Genomic DNA, 26,446 nt, shown 5'->3' with positions numbered 1-26,446 from the left:
TCTCCACATCCTTACCAACACTTGTTATTATCTGACTTTTTGATTCTAGCCATCCCAGTGAGTATTAAATGGTATCTCATTGTGGTTTTGATTTGCATTTCCTTGATGACTATGATGTTGAACATCTTTTCATGTGCTTATTGGCTATTTGTATATTTTCCTTGGAGAAATATCTATTCAGATCCTTTGCCCATTTAAAAATTCTTTTATTTGTCTCTTTATTACTGAGTTGTAAGAGTTCTTTGTATATTCTGGATACAAGTCCCTTATTGATAAAGGGTTTGCCAATATTTTCTCCCATTCTGTAGGTTGTATTTCCACTTTCTTGATTGTGTCATTTGAAGCACAAAAGGTTTTGATTTTGAGGAAGTCAAATTTATTTATTTTTTCCCTTGTTGCTGAGGCTTTGGGGGTCATATCTAAGAATCCTTTGCCAAATCCAATATCATTAAGTTTTACTCCTATATTTTCTTCTAAGAATGTTATAGTTTTAGCTCTTACATTTAGGTCTTTGATTCATCTCAAATTGATTTTTATATATGGTATGAAGTAATGGTCCAACTTTATTCTTTGGTATGTGGAAATCCATTTGTCCTAGCACCATTTGTTGAAAAGACTATTTTCCCCCATTGGATAATCTCAGTACTCTTGTCTAAAATCAGTTGACCATACACATATGGGTTTATTTCTGGGCTCTTAATTCTGTTTCATTGATCTATATATCTACCCTTGTGCCAGTACCACACTACTTTATACTTCTTATGTCAAACTTATTCCTAAGTTTAGATGCCCTTTCTAAAGTTGTGGAGTCCCCTTCTATCCCTAGTCTGTTGAGTGTTTTTATCATGAAACCATGCTGGAATTTGTCAGATGCTTTTTCTGTGTCTACTGCAATGGTCATGTGAATTCTATTTTTTATTCTATTGATATAATGTATTACATTAATTGATTTTCAGACATTAAACCAATCTTGCACTCCTGGGATAAATCCCACTTGGTTATGGTGGATAATTATTTTTACATGTTGCTGGATTCAGTTTGCTAGTATTTTGTTGAGGGCTTTTGCATCCACATGCATAAGATATTGGTCTGCGCTTTCCTTTGCCTGCGACGTCTTTGTTTGGTTTTGGTATCATAGTAATAATGGCCTGATGAGTTGGGGAGTGTTCCTTTCTTGTTATGGGCTGAATTGTGTCCTACCCCTCTACCCCTACCCCCAGTTCACATGTTAAAGTCCTAACTCCTAGTACCTCACAATGTTACTGTAGTCATAGATAAGGTCTTTAGAGAGGCAAAGTTAAAATGAGGCTATTAAGGTCGGCCCTAATCCAATATGACTGGTGTCCTTATAAGAAGAGAACACACAGAAGGACACTAAGGATGTGTGCATACAGAGGAAAGACCATGTGAGGACACAGCAAGAAGACTGCTATCTAAAGTCCAGGGTAGAGGCCTCAGAAGAAACCAAACTTACTGATGTCTTGACTTCGAACTTCTAGCCTCCAGAACGGTGAGAAATAAATTTCTGTTGTTTAAGTCACCTAGTCTGTGGTATTTTATTATGGCAACCCTAGCAAACTAACACACTGTTCTTCTGTTTTTTGAGAGCTTGTGAAGAATATTCTTTCTTAAAAGTTTGGTAGAATTTACAAATGAAGCTGTCTGGGCCTGGGCTTTTCTTTGTGGGTAGATTTAAAATTTTTTTCACTTTGTATAGCTCTACTCAAATTGTCTATTTCTTCTTGCGTCAGTTTTGATAGTTTGTGTCTTTCTAGGGATTTGTCCATCTAGGTTATCTAATTTGTTGTAGTACAATTATTCATAGTGTTCCTTTAAATTCCTTTTTACTTCTGTAGGGTCAGTAGTAATGTACCCACTTTCTTTTTCTTCTTTTTTAAAATATATAATTTATTTTTTATTTTTTGAATTATATTTTATTTATTTATTTATACAGCAGGTTCTTATTAGTTATCTATTTTATATATATTAGTGTATATATGTCAGTCCCAATCTCCCAGTTCATTCATTCTCTCTCTTTCATTTCTGATTCTAGTAATTTGAGTCTTCTTTTTCTCTTGGTCAATGTAGCAAAAGGTTTGCAATTTTGTTCACCTTTTCAAGAAATCAGCTTTTGGTTTAATTGATTTTCTCTATTGTTTTTCTATTCTATATCTTATTAATTTCCACTTTAATCCTTTTTAAAAAATTTATTTGTTTTATTTATTTATTTTTGCCTGCATTGGGTCTTCGGTTGCTGTGAGCAAGCTTTCTCTAGTTGCAGTGAGTGGGGACTACTCTTCGTGCAGTGTGCCGGCTTCTCATCCTGGTGGCTTCTCTTGTTGCAGAGCAGGGGCTCCAGGCACGGGGGCTTCAGTAGTTGTAGCACATGGGCTCAGTATTTGTGGCTTGCGAGCTCTAGAGCGCAGGCTCAAGTTGTGGCGCACAGGCTTAGTTGCTGCGCGGCATGTGGGATCTTCCCGGACCAGGGCTCGAACCCATGTCCCCTGCATTGGCAGGCGGATTCTTAACCACTGCGCCACCAGGGAAGCCCCTTCCACTTTAATCTTTATTATTTTCTTCCTTCTGGCTGCTTTAGGTTTAGTCTGCTCTCCTTTTACCAGTACGCATATATTAATTTCTATATGTTATAGGCACAACAATCCATTATATTATTTTATACAATTGTTTTTAAAATCAGTTGAGTAGGAAAAATGTTCATTTATACTGTCTCATAATTATATAATTGCCTTTTCTTTTTTTATTAATTTTTATTGGAGTATGGTTGCTTTACAATGTTGTATTATCCTCCACTGCACAACAAAATGAATCAGCCGTACACATACAGGTATCCCCTCCCTTTGGACTTCCCTCCCATTTAGGTTACCATAGTGCATTAGGTAGAGTTCCCTGTGCTATACAGTACATTCCCATCATTTTTCTTTTGCTGCTTTCAAGATTTCTTCCTTGTCTTTGACTTTCAGCATTTTTGCTCTATTGTGTCTATAGATCTCTTGCATTTATCTTATTTGGAATTTGTTGAGCTTCCTGGATATGTAAGTTATCGTTTTTCAATAAATTTGGAAAGGTTTTAGCCATTATTTCTTTGGATTTTTTTCTTCTCCTTCTTCACTCTCCTCTCCTTCTAGCACTCCTATTATGCACATGTTCATGTGCTTAATGATGTCCCACATTTCTCTGAGGCTCTTTACGTTTTTCTCTGTTCTTCGGCTTGTATAATCCCTATCCATCTACCTTCAAGTCAGCTTATTCTTTCTTCTGCAAGTTCAAGTCTCCTGTTAAGCCCCTAATGAAGTTATTTCAGTTATTGTACTTTTCAACTCCAGAGTTTCTATTTAGTTCATTTTTATGATTTCTGAGTCACATCCCTGTTCTAGGGGCTGAATATCTACTGATATTTTCTATTTGGTATGACATTGTCATCATACTCTATGTTTTTCTTTAGTTCTGTGAACATGTTTATAATAGCTATAGTACTTTGAATTTTTTTTGTGATAAATCCAACATCCTGTTGCTCTTAAAGCAGTTTCTGTCACCTGCTATTTTTCCAATGCATGGGTCATACTTTCCTGTTTGCTTGCATGCCTCATAACTTTTTGTTGGAAATTGGACATTTTAGGTAATGTATTGTAGCAACTCTGGGTACTTGTTTCCTCCCCACTCCCCACCCTCTCCACCCTCTCCACCCTCCCCAAACTCCTTATTGTTATTTGCTTGTACATATATTGTTCTACAAATAAATCCAATCAAAATCTGGCCCCTTTGAAGCAAAAGTTTATGAGGTCAGTGTCTAATATTTGTCTTACCCCAGGAGGGCTTCCCTCAGCTGTCTTTATCTTTGATTCTTTCCTGCAAACTAGCCAGTTTACAATTTAGCTCATATCTTGAATCTCCTCCCAATTGCCTATCACCACAACCTCCAGGTTTTTGAGAGCACCCTTTGGCTTGTTATTTCTCCACGCTCTGTTGCAAATAAAGTCAGTTTCTATGGGAAGAGATTAAGAGCTATCTGTTTTATGGGCCCATCCATAAAACATCCTGGGGGGGGGGCACAATCACTGAATCTGGGCTTTGGAGCAGGAGGTGGAACAATGGCAAGCTTCTCTCAGACTCACATCCCTGTTCTAGAGGCTGAATTCTAGGTGAGGATGCGGTAGCAGCCCGAGGTTCTCTTGGCTTTCTTCTTCTGGCTTGAACCACTACTACAGCAGCCGAGGTAAGGGTGATTAGGACGCCAGTATTCTCAGCGCTCCAGCCCAAGGTAGAGCCTCCGTTGCATGAGTGGGGCTGGATGGAAGAAAGAATCCTCCATCTCTCAACCACATTTATACAGGACTTAGGCTCAGTATCAGGTAGCCAGGGCCAGGCAGGGTGAGAATTGTTGACATCTGCCCCTCCCACTGGGAGCCTGGGAAGAGGAGGCCCAGTGCTCCCGGTTTAAAGACAGAGTGGGGACTCTGCCTTGCAGTTGGGAGGGCAAAGAGAGGAAGAGGGCTTGGTTGAAATACCACAGATTCTCGCCTTTCTTACCAATTTTTCCTAGATTTTCTTGAATAGATATTTATTTACCCTTTGGGGAATATTTCCAAGGCTGTAAATGGTTGTTTTTGCTTGTCTTAAAACAATTTTCATCAGTTTCATTAGGGAGTGGGTCAGCAGAGCTCCTCATGCTGTCATGCGGTGGTGAATTTTTCTTGGTATTATTTTTGCAACTTTCCTGTAAGTTTAAATATATTTAAGAAAAGTTTAGAAACTTTTAAAAAATCACAGGAAAGTAGTTACGAGGAATAAAGCATAAAGCGCTTTTACATACGCTCTTTATTATTTTTCCAAGGCATCCGTAACAAACACTAGAAGTGCAGTAAAGAGCAGGACCCCATGGGGGCCTTCTCGTGGGACAGGCCTCCCCCGCCATGTCCTCTGCTGTAGCTCCTCTCTGAAGTACTAGATAATAGTATTTGACGCACATTTCCTGAGTTGTTTTGCAGATGTAAACCGCCCCCCCCCCCCCGCTTCAACAAAAGGAAGATGTTAACTATTTGACGACCGTGAGCACAGAGCCCCAGGCCTCCTGAAGCCTAGGGACTGATCACGTTCACTCCTGTGACACCACCCCACTACCTCACCATCAGCCAATCAGAGAATTGTGCACGAGCTGATCACGTATCCTGCGACCCCCTCCACCCCCTACTTGGCTTTTTTTTTTTTTCCCCGGTACGCAGGCCTCTGACTGTTGTGGCCTCTCCCGTTGCGGAGCACAGGCTCCGGACGCGCAGGCTCAGCGGCCATGGCTCACGGGCCCAGCCGCTCCGCGGCATGTGGGATCCTCCCGGACCGGGGCACAAACCCGTGTTCCCTGCATCGGCAGGCGGACTCTCAACCACTGCGCCACCAGGGAAGCCCCCCACTACTTGGCTTTTAAAAGTGCTTTGCCGAAACCCTTTGGGGAGCTCCAGGCTTTTTTAGGGCACGGGCCACCTCCTCTTCTTGCATGGCCTTGCAAAAAACCTTTCTCTGTTCCAAACTCCAAGGTTTCCGTTTGTTTGGCCTCACTGTGCTCTTGGGCACAAGAACTTCTGTCCACAGTTCTGTCCACATTTCTGTCCAGAGTGACAAGTAGATCTGCGTACTTAGGCAACCACCCAGAGTTCACAGCAAGCCCAGTCAGAGCGGGTGTAAACAGGAAACAGCAGGCAGGCGGGTTGTTGAACAGCACGGCAGTGTTTCAACTCAAAGGGCTGGTGAGTGGGGTGGGGGTGGGGTCTCTGGGTCTAACGCAGTGAATGTCAGACCATCAACCTTTTAGAGGGTTAAAGCTTTTGTACGATACGAGAGAAGACCAAGGTGAGCAAGGCGAGCGCATGCGGGACTGGCCAGCAAAGGCACATCCGCTTTCAGGCTTTCGGTTTCTTTTCCTCCATCTTGCCTGCGATTTTCAAATGTCAGAGGAGTGAAGTCTTGACGGGTCGCAGCCAAAGGAGAGCCTAGCCGCGGGCAGGACGGTACGTGCCCGCGCGGGACCCCGCAGCTCCCCACCCTCCCCAGCTCCCCGCCCGACGTCAGGCCCCGCATCCTCTCGCGTTCCCCGACTGGCGCTTCCTTGCACTCGGCCTGGGCAGGGGGTGCCTGGCAGGGGCCAGGGGAGGGGTGGGCCTTCTGGCAGGTGACTCAGTCCTGCCGATCTCTTATCTCCGATTTGCCCCGCGGGCACCAGGCGGGCCGGAGCGCCCCCGCCCCGATTCTCTGGAGGGGCGCTTGAGTCTTCCGGGATTCCGGTGCGGTCGGAGCGGCGGATCGCCCAGACCCGGTGACTCTCGCCCCAAACTGAAGCACTAGAAAACGGGCCGTGAGCTTTGTGGCAGGTCCCCGGTATCCTGCCTAAGGACACCGGGGACCTGCCTAAGAACATCCTGAGGGTTGCTCAATTCCGGGGGTGACCTGCTCAAAAGATCTGGCAGTCTTCCTTTGGCAAAGTTGATGAGAACTAGGACTTTTTGTGCAGTAGTGTGTCTTGACGGAAGCAACAGGAGAGACAAGAATTTTTACTCTCTGGTGAAGTAGGTCAGGGTTGCTATTTCTCAAAGCAGTGAGATGCGTATTTTGGCAAATTGGAAGAACAGCTTGCCTTGGGAAGGTTCGGAATGACTGACTGATAAAAGATTTTTTTGTAGAGCCTTGAAATAAACGTGTCCTCCCCGCCCCACCCTTTTTCCCTTCAAAGGGTCTGGGGAATGTCTGGTCAGGGCATATTCTTTTAAATTATTAACAGCGGAATGCAATAGAACAAAGACCATTGAAATTAAGAACAAATTTTTGGTTCAAGTAACAGGAGTAAGTTCAAGGACTCTAAAGCTCTTGAATATTTTCATTTGTTGACATTTGAAATTTATTTACGAAACGAGAGGTAGTGCCAGTAGGGAACTGTTGGACACCGACAGGCCATGATAATCTAAAACTAAGACCAGACCGGTCTCTGGCAGGCTTGACCTGCTTCAGATAAGAGATTTCAGATAAGGGAAACTGAATTTTTGGTAATTTCCCTCCGGTGGTTCCCCTAAATAATCGTTAAAAAGTTTCATGGGGAGAGGCTAAAAACTTGGGCCAACCCCAAAATTAAAAAAAAAAAAGAGAGAGAGAGAGAGACTCGGGTTTGGAAGGGACTTTTGAATGTGTCTGCCGTACAGAAGTTGCATTTTTAATAGTAATACTTATTTTACTTACAGCTTCTGGGTTGGACGTCCTGATTAAAATGGCTTTTCCTAACGACTTCTTGTTTTACATTTGTTTGTAACTGACATTTACACTTCATTTAACAGTATTACTACCTGGCACCCGCTCTCGAAGGTGAATCCACCTGCAGGCCCGCAGGGGCTGGGTGCCCCTTGCCCCCTGCCCGCTGGGAATCTTGCGCGACTGGAGTGTCGGGAGGGTAGTCGGCGGCAGTTTTTTCTGAGCGGTGGCCGAGGGCCGATTGGCAGCTGAAATGGAAGTAGGTTTGATCCCTGGGGGCAGGCGGGTCCCAGCCCGGCTCTTAGTAGGGTGGCGGAGCTCAGCGGCCACGCCCACTGGTTCCTGACCTGACGCAAGTAATTCCCCGCAATGCCAGGTGGGCTCTTTGCCCACACAAGGGAGAGTTTACTTTCTGGAGGGACACCCGTGTGCTCCTGTGGAGTTTTTAAGGTGTAGGGGCGGAGGGTTCTGGAGCAGGAAGTTTTGTTTGGGCTGTGCCTTCCTGGCAGGCTGCTGGGAGGAAGCGCACAGAGGCTTTATGCCTGCCTTGGAAGCCGCCTCTTGGCGCCTGCGATGCTCTCCTCCTGTTCCTGGTCCTGTCTGAAGTACAAGTACAAGTACAAGTAAGTCCCCTACATACAAACCGGAGCACGTTGGTTAAGTCCAGCGTTAGCCTAGGTACCCAACTAACACAATTGGGTATATAGTACTGTACTGTAATAGATTTATACTACTTTTCACATAAATAGTACATAAAAAAACACAAAAACTAAAGAAAACATTTTTAATCTTACAGTATAGTACCTCGAAAAGTTCAGTAGTACACTACAACAGCTGGCACAGGGACTTGCATCGAGTGGACTTCCTGGGCTTGAAATAATGACACTGTACTACTGTACAGTACTGGACCATAAAGTATACAAAAGTATAACCACTTATCGAAGTGCACGGATGTATGCCAGACACCTAACTAACTTAAGTGATTGGACACGCCAACGCATGTGCTCTGCTTTTCCGGAGCGTCAGGTACGAACGTGTCCGGCAAGGGTGGGCGAGGTTCCCGGCGGAAGCCGTTGGGAAGAGCAGGCGGCTGCCCGGCGGTGAATAGACGGAGAACCCTTTCTGCCGACCCGCGCCCCCTGCTGGCGTCGCCCTCAGCTCTGGGGGCGTAGGGGCACTGTCCCCTGATCCCGGCAAAAAAGGCTTGAGTCTCCCGCTTTCAGCCCGCCCTTGAGCCTCCTTGGGACTCACCCACAGCACTCCAAGTCGCCAGGAGTGTCTTTCGCTTTTTACAATCTCAGGAATGAATTCTTTTTGGTTATTTCTTCCTTACAGGACCCCAAAGGCTAATTAAACTCGTGTTTATGGACTGAAATGCCTCCTTTCCTTTAATTCAGTATAATTCAGTATAAATATATATTGCACTCTTCAAGGCCAGGCAGAGTTCTGGGTGCTGGGAACATAGAGATGGATCTGAACTTGTTTTTTATCCCCACAGAGAAAAAAATCACGGAGTGGTTGGGGAGACCCAGCAAAATTACCTGCAAAGTTAACTTGGATTCAAGGCAGCCTAGAAAATGGTCTAGAATCAACAGTCTAGAATGGGAGGAGACCGGTTGGGCCAGGTTGGGGAAGTGGTAACAGGTTACAGAGTAAATCAGTTACGTAAGAAACACAATGATAGAAATGACCTATTTCTCCTTTATATTCGGTTACTGCCACCTCCTCGAGAAAGACTTCACAAGCATCCATAGAGGAAGTGAGGATTCCCTTCCTCTATACTTCCCTATACTCAGGGGCTATCTTTGCACTTACCATAGGATTGCATTTAACACTCTATATTGTAATATTTTTTCTCTTAAAAAATTTTCAGTCAAATTGTATTATAATTATCTGGGTTAAAATACATGCCAAGTAAATAACGAAAGCCTGCAGGGGTCCATTCCCTAAGATAACCCAAAGTTGCAGTTTATTGTCTTTTCCAGACATTTATGCACTTGAATACAGTCTAAGTATTTTTTTTTAAATACGTAGTTTGCTCTCTTTTATTTTTCTTATTTTGTATGATGCTATCAGTAATCATGGGGATGTCTGAGGACTGTCCTACTTGAGGAAAAACTACTTTAAATTTTAGGCACTTTTGAGTCCATACTACACACAGAGGACTGGCTTGGAGGTTTGGCAAAATGAAAACTCTCACCCATAAATCTTAGAGTTTTAGAACTTGTGATAAGTGCAAAGGATACATTTTTAGCCAAACGTACTGGGGAGATGTACCTTTTGCTAAAAGGCCAGGGGATGTCTGGTGAGCTTGGCTGGAGACATTGTATTCTGTCTGTTCATGATGAGGTCCTGTCTGCTCCCAGGAAGCCCTGCATGGTGCGTCACCCAGCTTTTCAACAACAGCATTGTTACCCCCATAGAACTGCCAAAACTTCCTTTCACGGGCTTTGTCTCCTGGATCTAACAACCAAGTTCCAAGTATGGTTCTTACTCCTCCATATTCATTGTAGATTATGAAAGGATGAGTAGGCATTACACAAGTACAGGCCTGCTGGAGCTCTGTAATGATGACCAGTCTGTTCAAGGCCTAGGAGGGTGAGCTTGGTGATCGTGGTCAGCACCCACCACAGCCTAATGCAGATGAGTGGGAGCTTACCATATATGATAGTACTCAAGAAGAAAGTGAAAACAGTGCTATGAAGCAGGAGGAGATGACCTGATTTAGGAATCAAGACAACTTTAGGAAGAGATGCCTTGAAAGATGGTATAGAATTTCAACAGGCAGGGACTGAAAAGAGGGAAGGGGCTTTCCAACTGGAGGCAAGTGCTTGAGCAAAGATGTTGGGACAGAAAAACACTGTCCAGGGAACACTGAGATAAGTGTCTTGAATTAGATTATGGGTTGGGCGGAGGAGGGGAGGTACTCTGAGGGGTTTGGGCTCTGTATGAGAAGTTTGCCCTAGTGAAAATAACTTTGATTCGGGAGGAGTGGGCCACTGCATGAAATGGATTTCTCTATTGACTCTGCTCACCTGTCTGTATCCAACTAGATGATTCATGATCTCCTTTCAATCTTGATCTTTTCTCCTTCTGGGGTTCTTTCATTCCTTCATTTTCTGCAACCCGTATGCAGCTGTTACGAACCAGGGAAGTTATTTGAGGTAATGTTATGTTGAAATTCGTAGGAGTTTCCCTGAGAGTCATGGGGCTGAGCCTCATCAAAGAACTTTATAAAATATACCTTCTAATTTTATGCCATTTTATAATTGGGATCATCTACAGTTTGTGGGCAATTTGTTATAATTGAAATGCAGTGCTTGGGAAGCCAAACAATTTTTTAATGCATACTTTTAGCTGTTGATACATTATGTATCAGTAGCTAAAAGTGTGCATTAAAATTATTAAATATTAAATTAAAAAAAACAAAAATATTAAATTAAAAACTATGCATTAAATAATCTCAAATTGAAATGTGTTTATGCTTCAGCCTCAGTACATGGTCTTCTAGACTATGTTTCTGCAGCATTGCAGAAATCAGAACCCACATGATGATCTATTACTAAATACCTCATTTTAAATATTGGGGGAAAAGGGCACAAAGTGGCACTTTGTGCACTATCTTAGGGTTAAAATGCCTACAGATGTAGTAAAGATGGGTTCATTATATTAGCTGCTCGAATTGCTACACACAGAGCCCACACCCACAGGTTCCTGTACACGGATGGAGGAGGAGGAAGGTGGGTCCTGTTATGTTCAGGGATGCACTGAACTCCTAAGAGGTGGTCACATTCTTTTTGCCCAGGATCATGTAACCCCTTCTCCTTTACCATTTTAGAAACTTCTGAGTGACTCCCTCAGGGCCTTCAACTTCATATCTCAGTGGGGATTTCCGGACACCTGAACGTTCAGGTTTGCATGCTGCTTTCTGCAGCTGGCAAGGCAGGCTTCTCCCCACTGCGGCTCAGTTTTGTAACATTGTTGGGAAATTACATTTGCTTGCAGGCTGTGGCTCAGTGAACATGACCTGCTTTCAGGCATGCCATGACCAGAGCAGTACAAAGAATGGAATATTAAGTATGTCTGTCCTTGGATAGGTTTAAGTATGATGGGGACCAGTCATGCTGGCAGCTATCTACTGGGAACGTTATGTGTTTTCAATACCAGATGGTTGGAGGCAAAGTTGACATTCTCTGAGAAAGGCTGAAAAGCCTGATTTAACCACATTTTACTGTCACCTATTGGAGCTATGTTGGGTGCCACGGAGCTAGGTACACAATATGGTGGTGGAACAAAGGAGCTACTAACCAAGTCTAGATGAGTTCTTCCCAGGAAAGCTTTACACTTAGGAGACACTTCAGCTGGCCCTGCAAACCGAGTAGGGTTTTGCCAGGCAGGTAAGTGGAAGCGAGTAATTCAGGCAAATGTGCAGAGGCGCGGGAAAGAACTCCTTGATGAGGTTTGTTTGAATCTGAAAGTGCAAGGTGTGTGTTAATGAGAGGAATGCAGATGCTAGACCAGGAGGGGCCTTAAATACAAAGAAAATCAGAACCTACAATGGGAGATGAGGAATCACTGAAAGGTTTGAATTTAGGAAAGTGATTTGGTTCAGGCAAGAACTTCAGGAAGTTCATTCTGATAAGATCTGTTTGGAGATGGTGAGGCCATAGGCAGAGGGAACAGAAAGGCCAGGGTGAGAGATGGTGGATGCTAGGGCACACCCTCATTTAAGAAGCAGGTGCAGGGGCTTCCCTCGTGGTGCAGTGGTTAAGAATCTGCCTGCCAATGCAGGGGACATGGGTTTGAGCCCTGGTCCGGGAAGATCCCACGTGCCGCAGAGCAACTAAGCCCGTGAGCCACAACTACTGAGCCTGCATGCCACAACTACTTAAGCCTGCGTGCCTAGAGCCTGTGCCCTGCAGCAAGAGAAGCCACAGCAATGAGAAGCCTGCACGCTGCAACAAAGAGTAGCCCCCGCTCGCCGCAACTAGAGAAAGCCCGCGCACAGCAGCAAAGACCCAACGCAGCCAAAAATAAATAAATAAATTTATTTATTTTTTTTAAAAAAAGAAGCAGGTGCATAAAGGGTGCTGAGGAGTCAGGGAAGGTTAGAGGGGGACCGTGTAGAATACAGTGGTGTGAGATCAGCTAAGGGAGAAGAGTTTCAAGGAACAGATCAGAATGCTTGGGTAAAAGAAGACTTCCATGTGACCTTGGATGTGGCCACTAGGAGGTCACCAAGGCCTCTAGAAGAACACTGTCAGGTGAGGACACTAGGGTGAGGAGAGTGAGGCACTCACCTCAGGCACAACATTTAAGGGGGTGCGAAAATCAAGATAAATTAATATTTTAATGCAAGATTTTGAAAAAATTGACATGAATGCAAAAGACCCATGATGAACAAAATATCAAAATTTTAAATAAAGACAGTATCTGCATTACTGATTCTTCCTTTGCTTCAGGTTCCAATATGGCCCTGAGTGTCATTGTGTAAAGGATGTGGGGCAGGGAGGATGCAGGTGGAGCCATATTGAGGAGGGAACTGAGAAGCTGAAGGAGCTGAAGTACACATTACAGTCTGCCTTTCTGAAATTCTAGCTTCACATGAAAGAGAGTGAAAGGCTGGTTGGTCTAGGGGATCTCAGGCTGAAGGGGTTTTTTGTTGTCTTTATTTTTTTTTATTTTTTATTTTTATTTTTTTCTTTTTGCTGTATGCGGGCCTCTCACTGTTGTGGCCTCTCCCGTTGCGGAGCACAGGCTCCGGATGCGCAGGCCCAGCGGCCATGGCTCACGGGCCCAGCCGCTCCGCGGCATATGGGATCCTCCCAGACCGGGGCACGAACCCGTATCCCCTGCATCGGCAGGCGGACTCTTAACCACTGCGCCACCAGGGAGGCCCTGTTGTCTTTATTTTTAAGATGGAAGAGACTGAACATGTTTACAAGCTGAGGGGAGGAGTCCCTGAAGGTGGAGAGAGGTTGATGAAAGGGTAAGTGCAGGGGCTTATGGAGACAGGAGGGCACGGGAAGTGGATGGCCCTGGAGGACGAGGGACAGCAGGGGACGGGAGCAGGCTGCCGGAGCTCACTCTTGATCAGTGGCAAGCTCATCGATGAAAAGTGGCCCCAGTGTGTGGTGGTAGGATGGAAGAAAGCTGTGAGAGGGTGTTGAAAGGAGCTGACCGCAGTCCTGGAATAGCATGCCGAGCAGCAGTAAGGGGCCAGCTGAGGTTGAAGACTACAAGCGTGTGGGTTGATCTTTCCCCTCCGTTCAGCACGACTTCTCCTCTACATGTATGAGTGGTAGAGGCTCACCATCTGAGGATGGGTTGTGGAGGTGATCATCCCAGTTTGCCCGGGACTGAGGAGTTTCCTGGAATATGGGACTTTCAGTGCTCAAACTGGAAAGTTCTGGCACACCAAGGTGTTGCAGAGCTGGCAGTCAGGCGGCAAAAGGGCAAAAAATTGAGGTGCTGGCCAGAAGAGGGTTTGTAGCACATGCTCTAGGTCCCATCTGGGGAGCAAAGGAAGTGAGGCCGTCAGCTGGTAGCGACTTACAAAACTCCATTTATTCATTCATTCAAGTACTCATTGAGTGCTTACTAGGAGTCAGGCACTGGGGTCTGTGCAGAGGATCTAACCACAAAGAAGATAAAAATATTCTCATGGAATATCCTTCTCTGGTGGCTAAGGTCAGTTGGTGCCCAGGACCCACTCCCACCTCCGTCTGGAGGGTAGAAAACTACAAACTGCCTTTCCCAGACTCCTTTACAACCAGGATGTGAATTAAGGTGCATTTGGGCAAGATTTGTAAACAAGTGGGGTAGAGGCCAATAGCTGGCTGCTTTTGTTCATTTCTCTGCTGGCAAGCGTGGTGGTGGTGACGTGGGGATTTGGGCAGCAGCATTATGAAGTCCAGTCACCAGCTTTGGAGGAGTGGAGGCAGATGGGGTGGCAGTTGGCCCTCTGATCTCGGGGTCACTGCCCGAGGTGTTCTTGAGCTCTGTGCTACCAGTGATGGCCTCCTGCTTCCTCACTGCCTTGGCTGAGACAAGATCTTTCTGGGAGCCCTGGGAGTCTTTCTCAGAAGCTCACTCAAGGGCCCATTTCTCCAGCCCTTAGCAGCAGTTTTGTAAGCACCTATTTCAATGTATTTCTACTCAAAATAACTGAAGTGGTTTCTGCTTCTAGCACCTGACACCCTTTCCATTAGCCAGTGGAAACGAACCCTGGTGACTTACATCTGCTTTGTTTGGTGTTTTCAGTGATCACTGGCAACTACTAGAGAAATGAAACTGGAACTGCTCTGGCTCTGAAGGTGGGGGACAGTTTGTACCATTGTGGAAATTCTGTGGGAGTGGAAAAGGAGAGACAGTCATTAAATTACAATTTGCCAGTGAGGGGGGTAAAAGAACAGGGGAATTCCTTAAACATTCTAAACACACATAGCTGCCAGTTTCCCCCAGTTAGGGAATACAGTAGGAGTGAAAGGACGCTAACAGAAATAGTGGTCAATCTGGAGAACTGGGTGTTTGAAAGCAGGAAAGAAAGAATTGGGCTTGGGCAACTCCTTTGTCCCTGAGTGAGGTGAAGCCCTTGACTTCAGAGGAGGTGTGTGGTGCTGAACTAGGAAGTTCAGGTTGAGTGGGGCTGGTAAGTGGTGGGCACTATCCTTTCACCAAACTCTAAAGAACTTATTCTACCTGCCATCCCCCTCCCCACTCCTTCTACCCTATCCTTTGAACCATGTTAAGCAAAATCTGACTTGTTCTTTTTGATGATAACTTTGGGATGCCTCTAGCCTTTCTTGTTCTAAGGATTGTCTATATATACACCAAATAAGCTGTAAAAGCATTTTGAATGCTGTGAGATAGTTTCTATATGGCACACTCCGGTTGTTTTTTTTATGTAGTACTTGTTAACTGGACTGTAAATGCTGAGTGCAGGAGAGAGAGAGAAATGCCTTTTTCTGTTCAAAAACTTACAGGGTTTCCTTTTGGCTAATTATCGTTTTCTAATTTTATTGTACTGTGGTCAGAAAATGTGGTCAGAGGTATATTTATTTTACTATCTATATACCTGTTGCCGAGTTGATGAAGTAAAATGTTACAAATTCAGTCATTTCCCCTTTGTATTTTTATCTAGTCACATTCTGTTAATCCCTTTTAATGTTTTCAGTATATACACACACAAACACACACATATATTCCTAAACAATATATGGTGTTATTATTAACATTTAGGACCTTAATATAAATTAATTATATGGAACGCATGCTTTAGCAACTTTTTACCTTAGCAAAAATATTTGTTTTGTTGTTTTGTTTTTTGTTTGTTTGTGAGATTCATTCATGGTTTTTCGTTTTCAGGGCTGTATAGTATTTCATCAAAGCACTGCGACATTTTATTCAATCTCTTCTTGGTAGACTTTTAAGTGGTTTCCATTATTTTGCTATACCATCTACTGCTGCCTGGAACATTATGTACATGTCTTGGTATATCTGTCTAAGAGTTTTAAAAGGATATTCACTTAGGAATGAAATTTTCATGTCATGGAGTAATGAGTGCTTTCATCTTTACCAAGTATTGCCAAATGTTCTTCAAAGTGGCTATATCAGTTTATAATTCCTCCAGCAATGTAAAAGGTTTCATATCTCACTGTATTTTCTCTGACATTTGGTAACAGATACTAGCATTTGGCCAATGTGAAATAATATCTCACTGTAGTTTAAATTTGCATTTCTCTGAATACTGTTTTGGTTTGAATATCTTTTCATATGGTTTATGGCTGTTTGGAGTTTTCTTTTATCCTGGGAACTGCCTATTGCCTATTCTTCCCTTGAGTCGCTTGTCTTACGCTTATTGATTTGCAGAAATGCTTTCTACATTGTGGATACTAGTTCTTTGTTAATTAAATATGATGCGTTTGTCTTCTGAGTCTGCTCTTTATCTTTTTTTCATTTTTAAAAGGATGTATGCTTTTTATGTCTTACAAAATCATTTTTGTAATTGTAGGTTATAATAATATTCTTGGAGAATGTCTTCTAGAAATTTTATGTCCAGGACTTTAGTTCATGTGGAACTGACTTGTAAATGGTGTGAGGAAAGGATCCCAGTTTATCCTCTCTATATGTATGGATAACCAGTTGTCTCAGCACTATTTCTGGACATTAATGTCCTTTCCCTGTTGACTTACAGGACCACCCTAGACATCTGTGTGTGGATCAATTTCTGAGTTCTCATCTGTGTATTAGTTGTTTTATTATCTATTCCTTGTCATATTACTATACATTTGTATTAAATCTTGATATCTGCTAAGGCAACTTCCTCCAACTGGTTTTTCTTAAAGCTTATACTGGTTATTCTTGGCCTTTCTCCTTCATATCAGTTCAAAATTAGCTTGCCACAGTCCATGGCAAAAGTTTTTGGATTTGGATTTTTGATTGGGCTTAAATTTATAAATTCATTTGAGAATTGATATCTTGATGATACTGAGTCTTCTGTCCATGATTATTGTACATTTCTTCAATTATCTGTGTTAACTGAAGTCTTCAATAAAGTTTTATAATTTCTTCTTTAATGTCTCATGTATCTTTTGTTAGATTTATTCTGTATACCTTACAGGTTTTGTTGTTGTTGTAAATAGTATCATTTTTTCTTTGAAATATACATTTTCTTCCTGTTTTTTGCTAATGTACAGAGATGGAATTGACTTTTATTTATTAATCATATATCTCAAAACCTTAACCTCTTATGAATTCTAACATTTTGTCTGTTGGTATACTTGGGTTTCCTATCCAAGTAGAAAATCTTATTGCATGTGAAGAATGATAGTTGTTTCTTTGGTTCCGATGCTTATACTCTAACTAACCGTTTTTTCTTATTTTAGTGCTAAGCTCTGTCCTCTAGTACAATGTTGAATAGAAGGGATGATCATACGTATACTTGTCTTGAGCCTCATTTTTAAAGGAATGCTTCTAACATGTCACCATTAAGTATAATATTTGCAGTGGACTTTTCTCTTTTTCTCATAATTACTATTGAACTATTTATAAATTGCTGCCTCATAAGTCCCTTGCTTTTAATCCATAGAGCATCGTTTTTAGAGAACTCATGTCTTTATTATATTGAATCTCCCTATTCATGAGCAAGGTAAAGCTCTCCATTTATCTAGATCTTTATTAATGTCTTTCCAATAATTTTTTTTTTTTTTTTTTGCGGTACGTGGGCCTCTCACTGTTGTGGCCTTTCCCATTGCGGCGCACAGGCTCCGGACGCGCAGGCTCAGCGACCATGGCTCACGGGCCCAGCTGCTCCGCAGCATGTGGGATCTTCCCGGACCGGGGCACGAACCCGTGTCCCCTGCATTGGCAGGCGGACTCTCAACCACTGCGCCACCAGGGAAGCCCCTCCAATAATATTTTATAGTTTTTTTTCCTGTTAATGTCTTGCATATCTTTGTTAGAATCATTCCTACATGTTTTAATGCTATTGTAAATGGCAAATCTTAAAGAACCAGCACTGTGGTTTTGAGTTGTTTTTTCTTTTTGCCCTCCTACAAGTTTACTTACTTTCTTAAATGCTCAACTATATATTTGAGCAAATGTTTTTTATGTTTTCTTTAGCATTTCAGTGTGTATTATAGCCATTTTTCTTTTTCAGATTGTCTCGTGCAGGGTTTCTCAGTTTTGGCACTATTGCCATTTAGGGTTGGATAATTCTTTGTTGAGGGGAATATGCATTGTGTAATGTTCAGCAGCATCCCTAGCTTCTATTCTCTAGATGCCAGTAGCACCACCTGGTTATGATGACCAAAAATATCTCAAATTTAACCAAAAATTGTCAAATGTCCCCTGAGGGGCAAAATTGCCCCTGATTAAGAACCATTGATTTGGCCTGTCACATTTCAGAAATTGCCCTTATCTTCTTGAAATTTTTTTTTTTAGTTTATTTTTTTTGGCTGCATTGGGTCTTTGTTGCTGCGCGTGGGCTTTCTCTAGCTGCGGCAAGCGGGGGCTACTCTTCGTTGTGGTGCACAGGCTTCTCATTGTGGTGATTTCTCTTGTTGGGAGCATGGGCTCTAGGTGCGTGGGCTTCAGTAGTTGTGGCACATGGGCTCAGTAGTTGTGGCTCGCAGGCTCTAGAGCACAGACTCAGTTGTTGTGGCGCATGGGCTCAGTTGCTCCGTGGCATGTGGGATCTTCCCGGACCAGGGGTTGAAGCCGTGTCCCCTGTATTGTCAGGTGGATTCTTAACCACTGTGCCACCAGGGAAGTCCCTTGAAACTTTTAAGATGCTTATTTTAAACTCTTTCAGATGTACGTTCCTAGGGTGTGAGTTTTGTTTTGTCTACTGTCGTGGTGATTTTTATGTTTATGCATGGTGAGTTTTAATCATGAGCTCACCTCCAGCAGAATGGATGTTTCATATCCCCTGGGCTGGGAAGTTGACCTTATAGGGTGGTTTGGAGTTTGCCTCTCAAGACCTTGTGGGCTTGACTTCTAGTAAAAATATTACAAGGCTTTTATAAAGGATATAACTTATATTACTGGAACCATAACAGATAATAAAATAAAGCTATAAACAGAATTATGAATAAAATGTGTGTAATGAAGACATATACTTACATGATGGTTATATGTAAATTATATATTTTAAATCTTTTTGTATTGTTTTTGCAATATTTATTTTTTGCTATTTATGGTGTCTGAAATGTTAAAAAGCACCTTAAAAAATTTGTATTCAAAAAAAAAAAAAGACCCTATGGGCTTCCTTAGTCTGAGAGTAATTTTTATGTTAATTTCTTGGTTTGGGTTTAAAAGAAACCCCAGCAAAGTAGTGATTATTTGGACTGTAACCCTACTTCTTCCTTTCATGCTCCCCTCTCTCAAGTGCCTATCACCTCTAGTCCCAATTAACTGTCCCCAACACCACCCCAACATATAAGCACTGGTATTTTGCTGCATCTGGTTGGCCTGGGTCAGCACAGGATCTGTAGTTTTCCTTTTGATATTTTCTTTGACTATGCCACATGCTACCACCGAGTAATTTGGATTTTACTGCCAAACTATACCTCTGTTAGTACAGAGGGAAGACAGCATGCCTGTTCTCTTGCTGATTGTGCGTGACTGGCAGAAAGCAGCCTTGGGTGTAATGGCTGGAGGAAGTGAACTGAGCAGATAATATTTTTTAAAACATTATCTAATTTTGTTAGCTCTTGATGGCATGATTAGATCACTGATAATTATGAATTACAAAAGTTTATTACTGTTTTTTTTGTTTGTTTGTTTGTTTTTTGCGGTATGCGGGCCTCTCACTGTTGTGGCCTCTCCCGTTGCGGAGCACAGGCTCCGGACGCGCAGGCTCAACAGCCATGGCTCACGGGCCCAGCTGCTCCACGGCATGTGGGATCCTCCCAGACCGGGGCACGAACCCGTGTCCCCTGCATCGGCAGGCGGACTCTCAACCACTGCGCCACCAGGGAAGCCCTGTTACTGTTTTTAAAAAGAGGGAATTGAACATTTCATTTCTAGTAGCTCTGGTTCTATTTCAGGTATGTTTGGTGAATGTAGATAACATCTTATTTCTTCTTGTGTTTACTTATTTTATACTTTCTAGTGTGTATAAATATTTTACAGGTTAATTTATAATAACAGCAACTAACAAAATTGTGACTTTTAGTGAATAGAAAAAGAACTTGACCTTCTTTTATGGAAACTAGTGGTTAGGTTAAAGTCCTGTTAGCCTGTGAGTGGAGTACAGATTTAGGCTCTGCAGAACACATAAAATTAGTATTGAGCTTTCAGATTAAAAAAAATAATAATAAAGTAGTCTGAGTACTAGTTTTTCTACTTTCAGTAAACAATCATTTATTAAATTTCATTTCTCCAGTTATTTAGAATGGCCGTGTTTAAGTGAGGCTTGGATGAATGAGCATGGGATTGGCATAGACACGCCAATACTTTTTAACAAGTCTACATTAACTAAAATGTCTGTTTTTATTAAGAACTCACCCATTTAGACTACTGGGGAGAAGGCCAGTGTGAAAGGTATGAATGAATGGATTTATTTTAAAGTCAAATATTAAAAATTTTTAAAAACCAAAATTTAAAATAAATGTAATTTTGTTAATTTCAGACACTAAAGTACTCACTAATATTTTCATTGATGGGGAACTCTGGAACTCTAGGGAAATTATGCTTCCTCTAAGAATCTTTCAATTTTTCTTATTTTTGACAGCAAGAGCTGTTTAACATCCCCTATATCCCTTTCTGCTTTGACTGCCAGGAAGCTTGGGACAAATTCAAGGTCTACTAAAATCTGTTTAGGTCTTTCTGGCCTGCATATTTGCATTGTATTCTTTATCCCTCCACCTCATTTTGACTTTCTACCTAATATTTTCCCCCCTTGTTCTCATATAAAATTTTTTTCTACTTACATGTTTTTATTGTAAGATGCCTCATCTTTTGTGAACTGAGATTGTATATAAATAAGTAAAATAGATTCAGTGTTCCTTTGAGTAAATCCTGCTATATAAATACATAAATATGCTTGTACACAAATATGTAGCAACAGTTAGCAACTTACAGTTAGGTTGTTTTCCAGTTATCTTTTGCTAAGATTAGCTTTTAACCTGAAATGCTGTCTGATAGAAACAGATAGGGTACTCTCCTAGAACATAAGAGCTTATTTAACATAAAATATGGCTATCAAACTTTAGAGTAGACAGTGACCCCCATTTGCAACTTAAATTTTGAAAGAAAATAGGTTGAGTTCCAATGCAAGAAGTTTAGAATAGACCCATGGCATGAACTCCCCACCGTTCGCACCCAATTCCCAGACCTTTCTGCAGATCTGCTCAACCTCCTTCCTTCCACTGATACCATCAGGATCTCTAGTGATAATTGCCGTCCAGCAGTGTGTTGTGAGTGCAGACTTCTGACTCTTCCAAGGGGCTCGAGGTCCAAAGAGGTGATCAAAACTTGGCAAGGCCTAAGTTCAGCCATGGTGGCAGGTCCCATGAGCATTCATGATGATGCTGTGTAAAGGGCCTGGGTTTTGGGAGGATGGCAGCAGGTGTGAATGAAGGGTTTCAAAGTAGAACAACCAGAAAAAAGGGATGGGGTAGGGACAGAAACGTGTTTTCTCCCATCATTTTTGACACCTTGCAGAGGGTCCCCTTTGCTAAGATTTGTATTTGTTCAAGCCTACCGGGAGGTCACCGAAAAGGAGTTAACCCCTGTGACCTCAGTTTCTCTCATCCAGAAAGCAGCTTAGTCATTGGGCTTTTCCTCTTGCCCCACACCAAGGTCAATCATTTGCCACTTCATCATTAATTCCCTAGCAGTGATTTCCCCCTTACCACACTTTACATTCTGATAAGTTCTGATAAAGCACATGGGATTTGGGGGCAGTAATTTGTCTCTGATCTCATTTCCTTTAAAATGTAGGTTATCTTCTTTGTCTGTCTTGAATTTTGGGTCAGTCTCTTTGTCTACTGAGAGGATCGCTTTCTGTAGACTTAACAATATGAATTTAATCTGCTAGATTAGAGAGACCAGCAAGAAAGAAAGAGCCTATACCTAGAGTTTTAGGCAAAAGTTACTTTGATAGGAGGATTTTAAAAAATTCCCTTTTAACCACAGAACTCCCCCATTGGAAAGGATTCTGAAAGAAATGAAGAAAACCATCAGAAATGCAATCGGTAGCTTTATGGCCTTCTGTTGACTGGACTAGACTTTCCTTACTGCTGTTCCTTGGAATGACACTGTACAGGATGTCTGCTGAGGTCATCCATCAGGTGGAAGAAGCACTTGATGAAGACGAGAAGGAGATGCTTCTTTTTCTGTGCCGAGACGTTGCTGCAGATGTGGTTCCACTTAATGTCAGGGACCTTCTGGATGTTTTAAGAGAGAAAGGAAAGCTGTCTTCTGTGAGCTTGGCTGAGCTGCTCTACAGAGTAAGGCGGTTTGACTTGCTCAAGAGGGTCTTGAAGATGGACAGACGGACAGCGGAGGCCCTCCTGCACAGGCACCCACATCTTATTTCGGACTATAGGTAATTCATCAGCCCCTCCTGAGGCTGGACTGGTGGGAGGGAGGGAGGAGGTCTAGACTTCAGAGTCACAGAAATGAGGACAGTAGGAAAAGCAGCCTCATGACTTTCTCTACCCACTGATCCTCTTGCCATATCGATGTTACTTCATTCCTCTGAACTCTGAATTCTTAGGGCATGTCTGCTTAAAGTAATTGGGTAGAAGATCAGAATGAAGGAGGAAGGGATGGATGGTATGTGTTTGCCTGATGGGTAGAATGAGAGAGAGAGGAGTGACTAAGAGCTAGTACTCTTGCAGGCCTCTCTGATTGTGAGATCTGCTGTGTTCTTTGCTAGCCTGTGATGTCAGAGCCTGGTAATTTCTGGTTACTCAGAAAGGAAATAACAAGCCTGACAGCAATCTTCCTGACCTTTGTAGAGCTCTGTGATCCTTCCTGAACCCCCTCAGGTCTTTCCCCTGCTGAGGAAATTAGTGGGGTGGGCTTGCTTTCTGTGAGGTCCCTGTTCCCGAAGGCTCTGGGGAGCCCAGATTGAACGTTTCTTCAATTAACCATCTCTAGACCTCCTTCGGTTCAGGAGAGGAACGGCCACTGGAGTCCCCTCTAGTTCAGACAGCCTTTGAGTTGTTCCTTCCTCCTGTTCACATAATATTCTCTTGGAGGTTCAGAGGAGCACAGAAACCAGCGGAAAGGCTGCGCTTCTGGGGAAAGAAAGATAATTTGTAACCTTAAATCAGTGACTCCTTTTTCTCCAGACCACCAGCCTTTAGTTATATTGATAATATATATTTGGAGGTGATGTACATGATTAAAAACTATGTTAAAGAGAGTTGCAAGCAGTGTGACCCTTGGAATGTATATGAGATTTGAGGTCTAAATTCCTGTTTGAAGCCTCAGAACTGTCAGTTACAAGCCACGTAGGCTGAGCCAGCCACTGACATCAGTTGGGCCTTCGTTTTTCTACCTGTGAAGCTAAAAATAATAATATCTGATTTCACAAGTGTGTTTGTGAGGATTGATTGTGATAATTTAGTATGTGAAGTACTTTTTAAAAATTATTATTACTATTTTAAATTATGTGAAGTACTTTTTTAAACTGGGCAGCACTCTACAAATATAAGGGTTTATTATTATTGTTGCTGTTATTCTTGATCATCTTCCACCTCTCCAACCATCATGATGTCATAATCTTCTTAAAACTTTCTGGGAGGCACTGACTGGGTTTTTGTGAATAAGTCAGGGGACTCTCTCCATCTCTTGTTTCCTTGCTGTGGTGAATGGAGGTGGTTCCTTTGGGCCTCTGAGTAGAGAGGCCTGGGAGTGCTAGATTCATTTATTCCTCTGTTGAGTGGGCTTTATTGTGGGTTGACCTATGCCAGGTGTTTGGTAAGCACTAAAGCAAAACGAATGAAGACTCTTCCATCCTCAAGAATATTAGAGTCTAATTGGGAAAACAGGCTTCTAAGTAATGACGGCAATGTCAAGGTAATAATGACAATCATGAGGTGTCCTTGGGAGCCCTGATAAAGCATGATGGTAACTCCAACTGGAACAGAGGTGGCTAAGTCAGGAGGGGCTTTCTAGACAGAGATATTTACAGACACAATCCCAATCTAGATGCCTTTTAACCTTTGAGTTCGGGCGCGGGCCAGGATAGCCCAGGTGTTACTTTGCTTCACAATCTTGTGACTCAGAGTATTGTCCCTGGATTAGCAGCATCAGTATCACTGGGGGTTTGTTAAACAGAGAAGACAAGATCACTTTGAATTCTATTTATGTCTTTCGTCTTAGTCATTTAGGTTCTTAATTTATTTCATTATAACTTCTGGGGGAGCTAGGGGATTCTTTGGGGAAGTTTTTTTTTTTTTTTTTTTTTTGCGGTACGCGGGCCTCTAACTGTTGTGGCCTCTCCCGTTGTGGAGCACAGGCTCCGGACGCACAAGCTCAGCGGCCATGGCTCATGGGCCCAGCCGCTCCGCGGCATGTGGGATCTTCCCGGACCGGGGCACGAACCCGTGTCCCCTGCATCGGCAGGCGGACTCTCAAACACTGCACCACCAGGGAAACCCTTTGGGGAAGTTTTTATTCTCTTGTTCTTTTCATAGCAGTTGTAAAAAGAGGTACCATCTCCTATTGAAAACTGGGGAACGGATAAATTTGCTTTTTGACTTCCCTTAAGATCTCCTCCTGGGGTGATCTAAGCTTTCTGTTTTCTTGGGGGCGCATTCAAATGGGGGCAAGAATTAGTCTTTTAACCAATTACCGACATAGAGGAGGCCTAGGCTCTTGGAGTTCTCACTAGGACTGGTCTCTGAATTTACTAAAGAAACTTATCTCGTTTACAGGGTGCTGTTGATGGAGATTGGTGAGGGTTTGGATAAATCTGATGTGTCCTCATTAATATTCCTCATGAGAGATTATATGGGCCGAGGCAAGATAGCCAAGGATAAGGTGAGTTTTCTTTCTTTTTCTTCGTTCATGTTCCCAAGAGCCTATTGGAAGTTGGAGGGGTGCTCTCTATGGCGTGAAGAGAGGGAAACAGGTACTTAAGCAGGGAGGACCAAGTCGGGGGTGAAGGTGGGAAGGGAGAAGAGTATGGGTTTTATTTTTCATAGTAACATTGATGGGAAGAAAATTGGTTCATAAATTGAGAGGCAATAGAGTGATATCGGCTGGTGTGGCCCTGGGTGTTTCTTTCATCTTTGTATTTTATCCTTTATTTGTGTAAAATTCATAGGCCTGGCTTATACATCAGCTTCTCTCCCTGGTTTGACAGATCATCTGGGAGGGTTAGGGAGTCCCTTCTGCTCATGCTGAGTAGAAACAGGAGGAAATGCCGGTCCACTCCCATCTTTGCTCTCTGACTCCTCAGCGGGCTCAGGGTCAGTGTGGAGTCATTAGGCTGCAGGGTAGCTGGGCAGGGGAAGGTCCTTGAGACTGATGTATCCAGGGAATGGCAAAAGTACAGATTTGGGGTTGCAAATGAGGTAGGGGTGAAGATCTTAGGGATGCTGTGATCGCTGGAAAAGTATATAAATTCCAGCTGGCCTTACTTCTGACCTATGGACAGGCCAGGGAAAGCTCGGGTCTCTAGTACGTGACAGTATGTCCACCAAGGACCTGCTTCTGAGGACTCTGGTAAATCATTGCTTAAGAATTTCCTCATGTTCCTTAATGATTGTTGTTTCATTTCTGAAATGTGGGAATATAGGGTGACAGTATGCCCCCACCATCAAATGCGAACTGGGAAGGAAAATGAAAAAATACAACTCCTTTTTTGGTGTCCCCTAATCAACTTATTTCCAAATCATTTATGTAGATTTAATTATCATTATTAATTTAAAAATAAAGATAGCACATTAGTAACCAAATGTTAAACAGAAAGGAAGTAACACCAAAAGCAGTGCCTATTTCTGAAATATAGTTCTTTCACAATCCCTACGGTCCAGGGTGAATGAGTAGCAAAATACCCTAACCCTGTAATTTTGCCACCTCATGTCTGCTGTGTCAGAATGAGTTGGAATTTCCAGCATTGCTTAAAACATTTTAGGGACTTCAAAACTGTATCATTAGAATTTTTCTAGTAAAAACGTTTCCCTAGCTACCTTCTCGCTTCCATTTTTCAGTAAAGCCCTCAGAGTTTTTCAGTATAACACCAGCCTGGCTTTTGGGAAGAGATTGAACTTGGGAGGATTTTATTTTCAGGCCTGCTCTCTCAATCCTTCCTGACACAAGTGGCCCATGTATCTACCCCTAACCTAGGTACAGGTTGGCCCCCCAAAGACGTACCTCTTTTCTGAGTAAATTCCAGGAGTGTAATTTGCTCATGGCTTTGGAAGGACTATAAAACAGAGCGGTCTGGCTTAGGATCACTGAAGGTCACTGAAAGGGCTCCTCTGGTCACATTTTCTTGCTCTAATAAATTACACAGCCTGAGGTTTGCATATGAGGCCTAATAGTCAGCCCTACTGACATTTGTTTCTTGTTGGTGGTTCTCTTAGAGTTTCTTGGATCTTGTGATTGAATTGGAGAAGCTCAACCTGGTTGCTCCAGATCACTTGGATTTATTAGAAAAATGCCTAAGGAACATCCACAGAATAGACCTGAAGACAAAAATCCAGAAATACAAGCAGTCTGGTAAGCAGCA

The 26,446-nt window shown here is 42.7% G+C and overlaps 1 protein-coding gene across 7 annotated transcripts in view; it reads left to right on the top strand.

Moving 5' to 3' along the window:
• Positions 1-5,302: 5,302 nt before the first annotated feature.
• The window catches only part of CFLAR (CASP8 and FADD like apoptosis regulator), a 56,766-nt gene continuing 35,622 nt past the window's right edge, over positions 5,303-26,446 (top strand). For 2 of the 7 annotated variants that reach the window (XM_060107112.1, XM_060107118.1), the window contains exons 1-4: positions 5,770-6,020; positions 21,892-22,303; positions 24,645-24,750; positions 26,301-26,436. In XM_060107112.1, coding sequence (XP_059963095.1) covers positions 21,942-22,303; positions 24,645-24,750; positions 26,301-26,436 — 604 coding nt within the window. In that variant the 5' untranslated portion in view covers positions 5,770-6,020; positions 21,892-21,941. The other 5 variants (XM_060107116.1, XM_060107113.1, XM_060107115.1 and 2 more) reach the window with 5 other exon arrangements.

This window comes from Mesoplodon densirostris, chromosome 8, assembly GCF_025265405.1.
Source record: "Mesoplodon densirostris isolate mMesDen1 chromosome 8, mMesDen1 primary haplotype, whole genome shotgun sequence".
NCBI classification, from domain to species: domain Eukaryota; kingdom Metazoa; phylum Chordata; class Mammalia; order Artiodactyla; family Ziphiidae; genus Mesoplodon; species Mesoplodon densirostris.
Note: the sequence above shows the minus strand (reverse complement) of the source record. Positions and strands in the feature narration are given on the sequence as shown.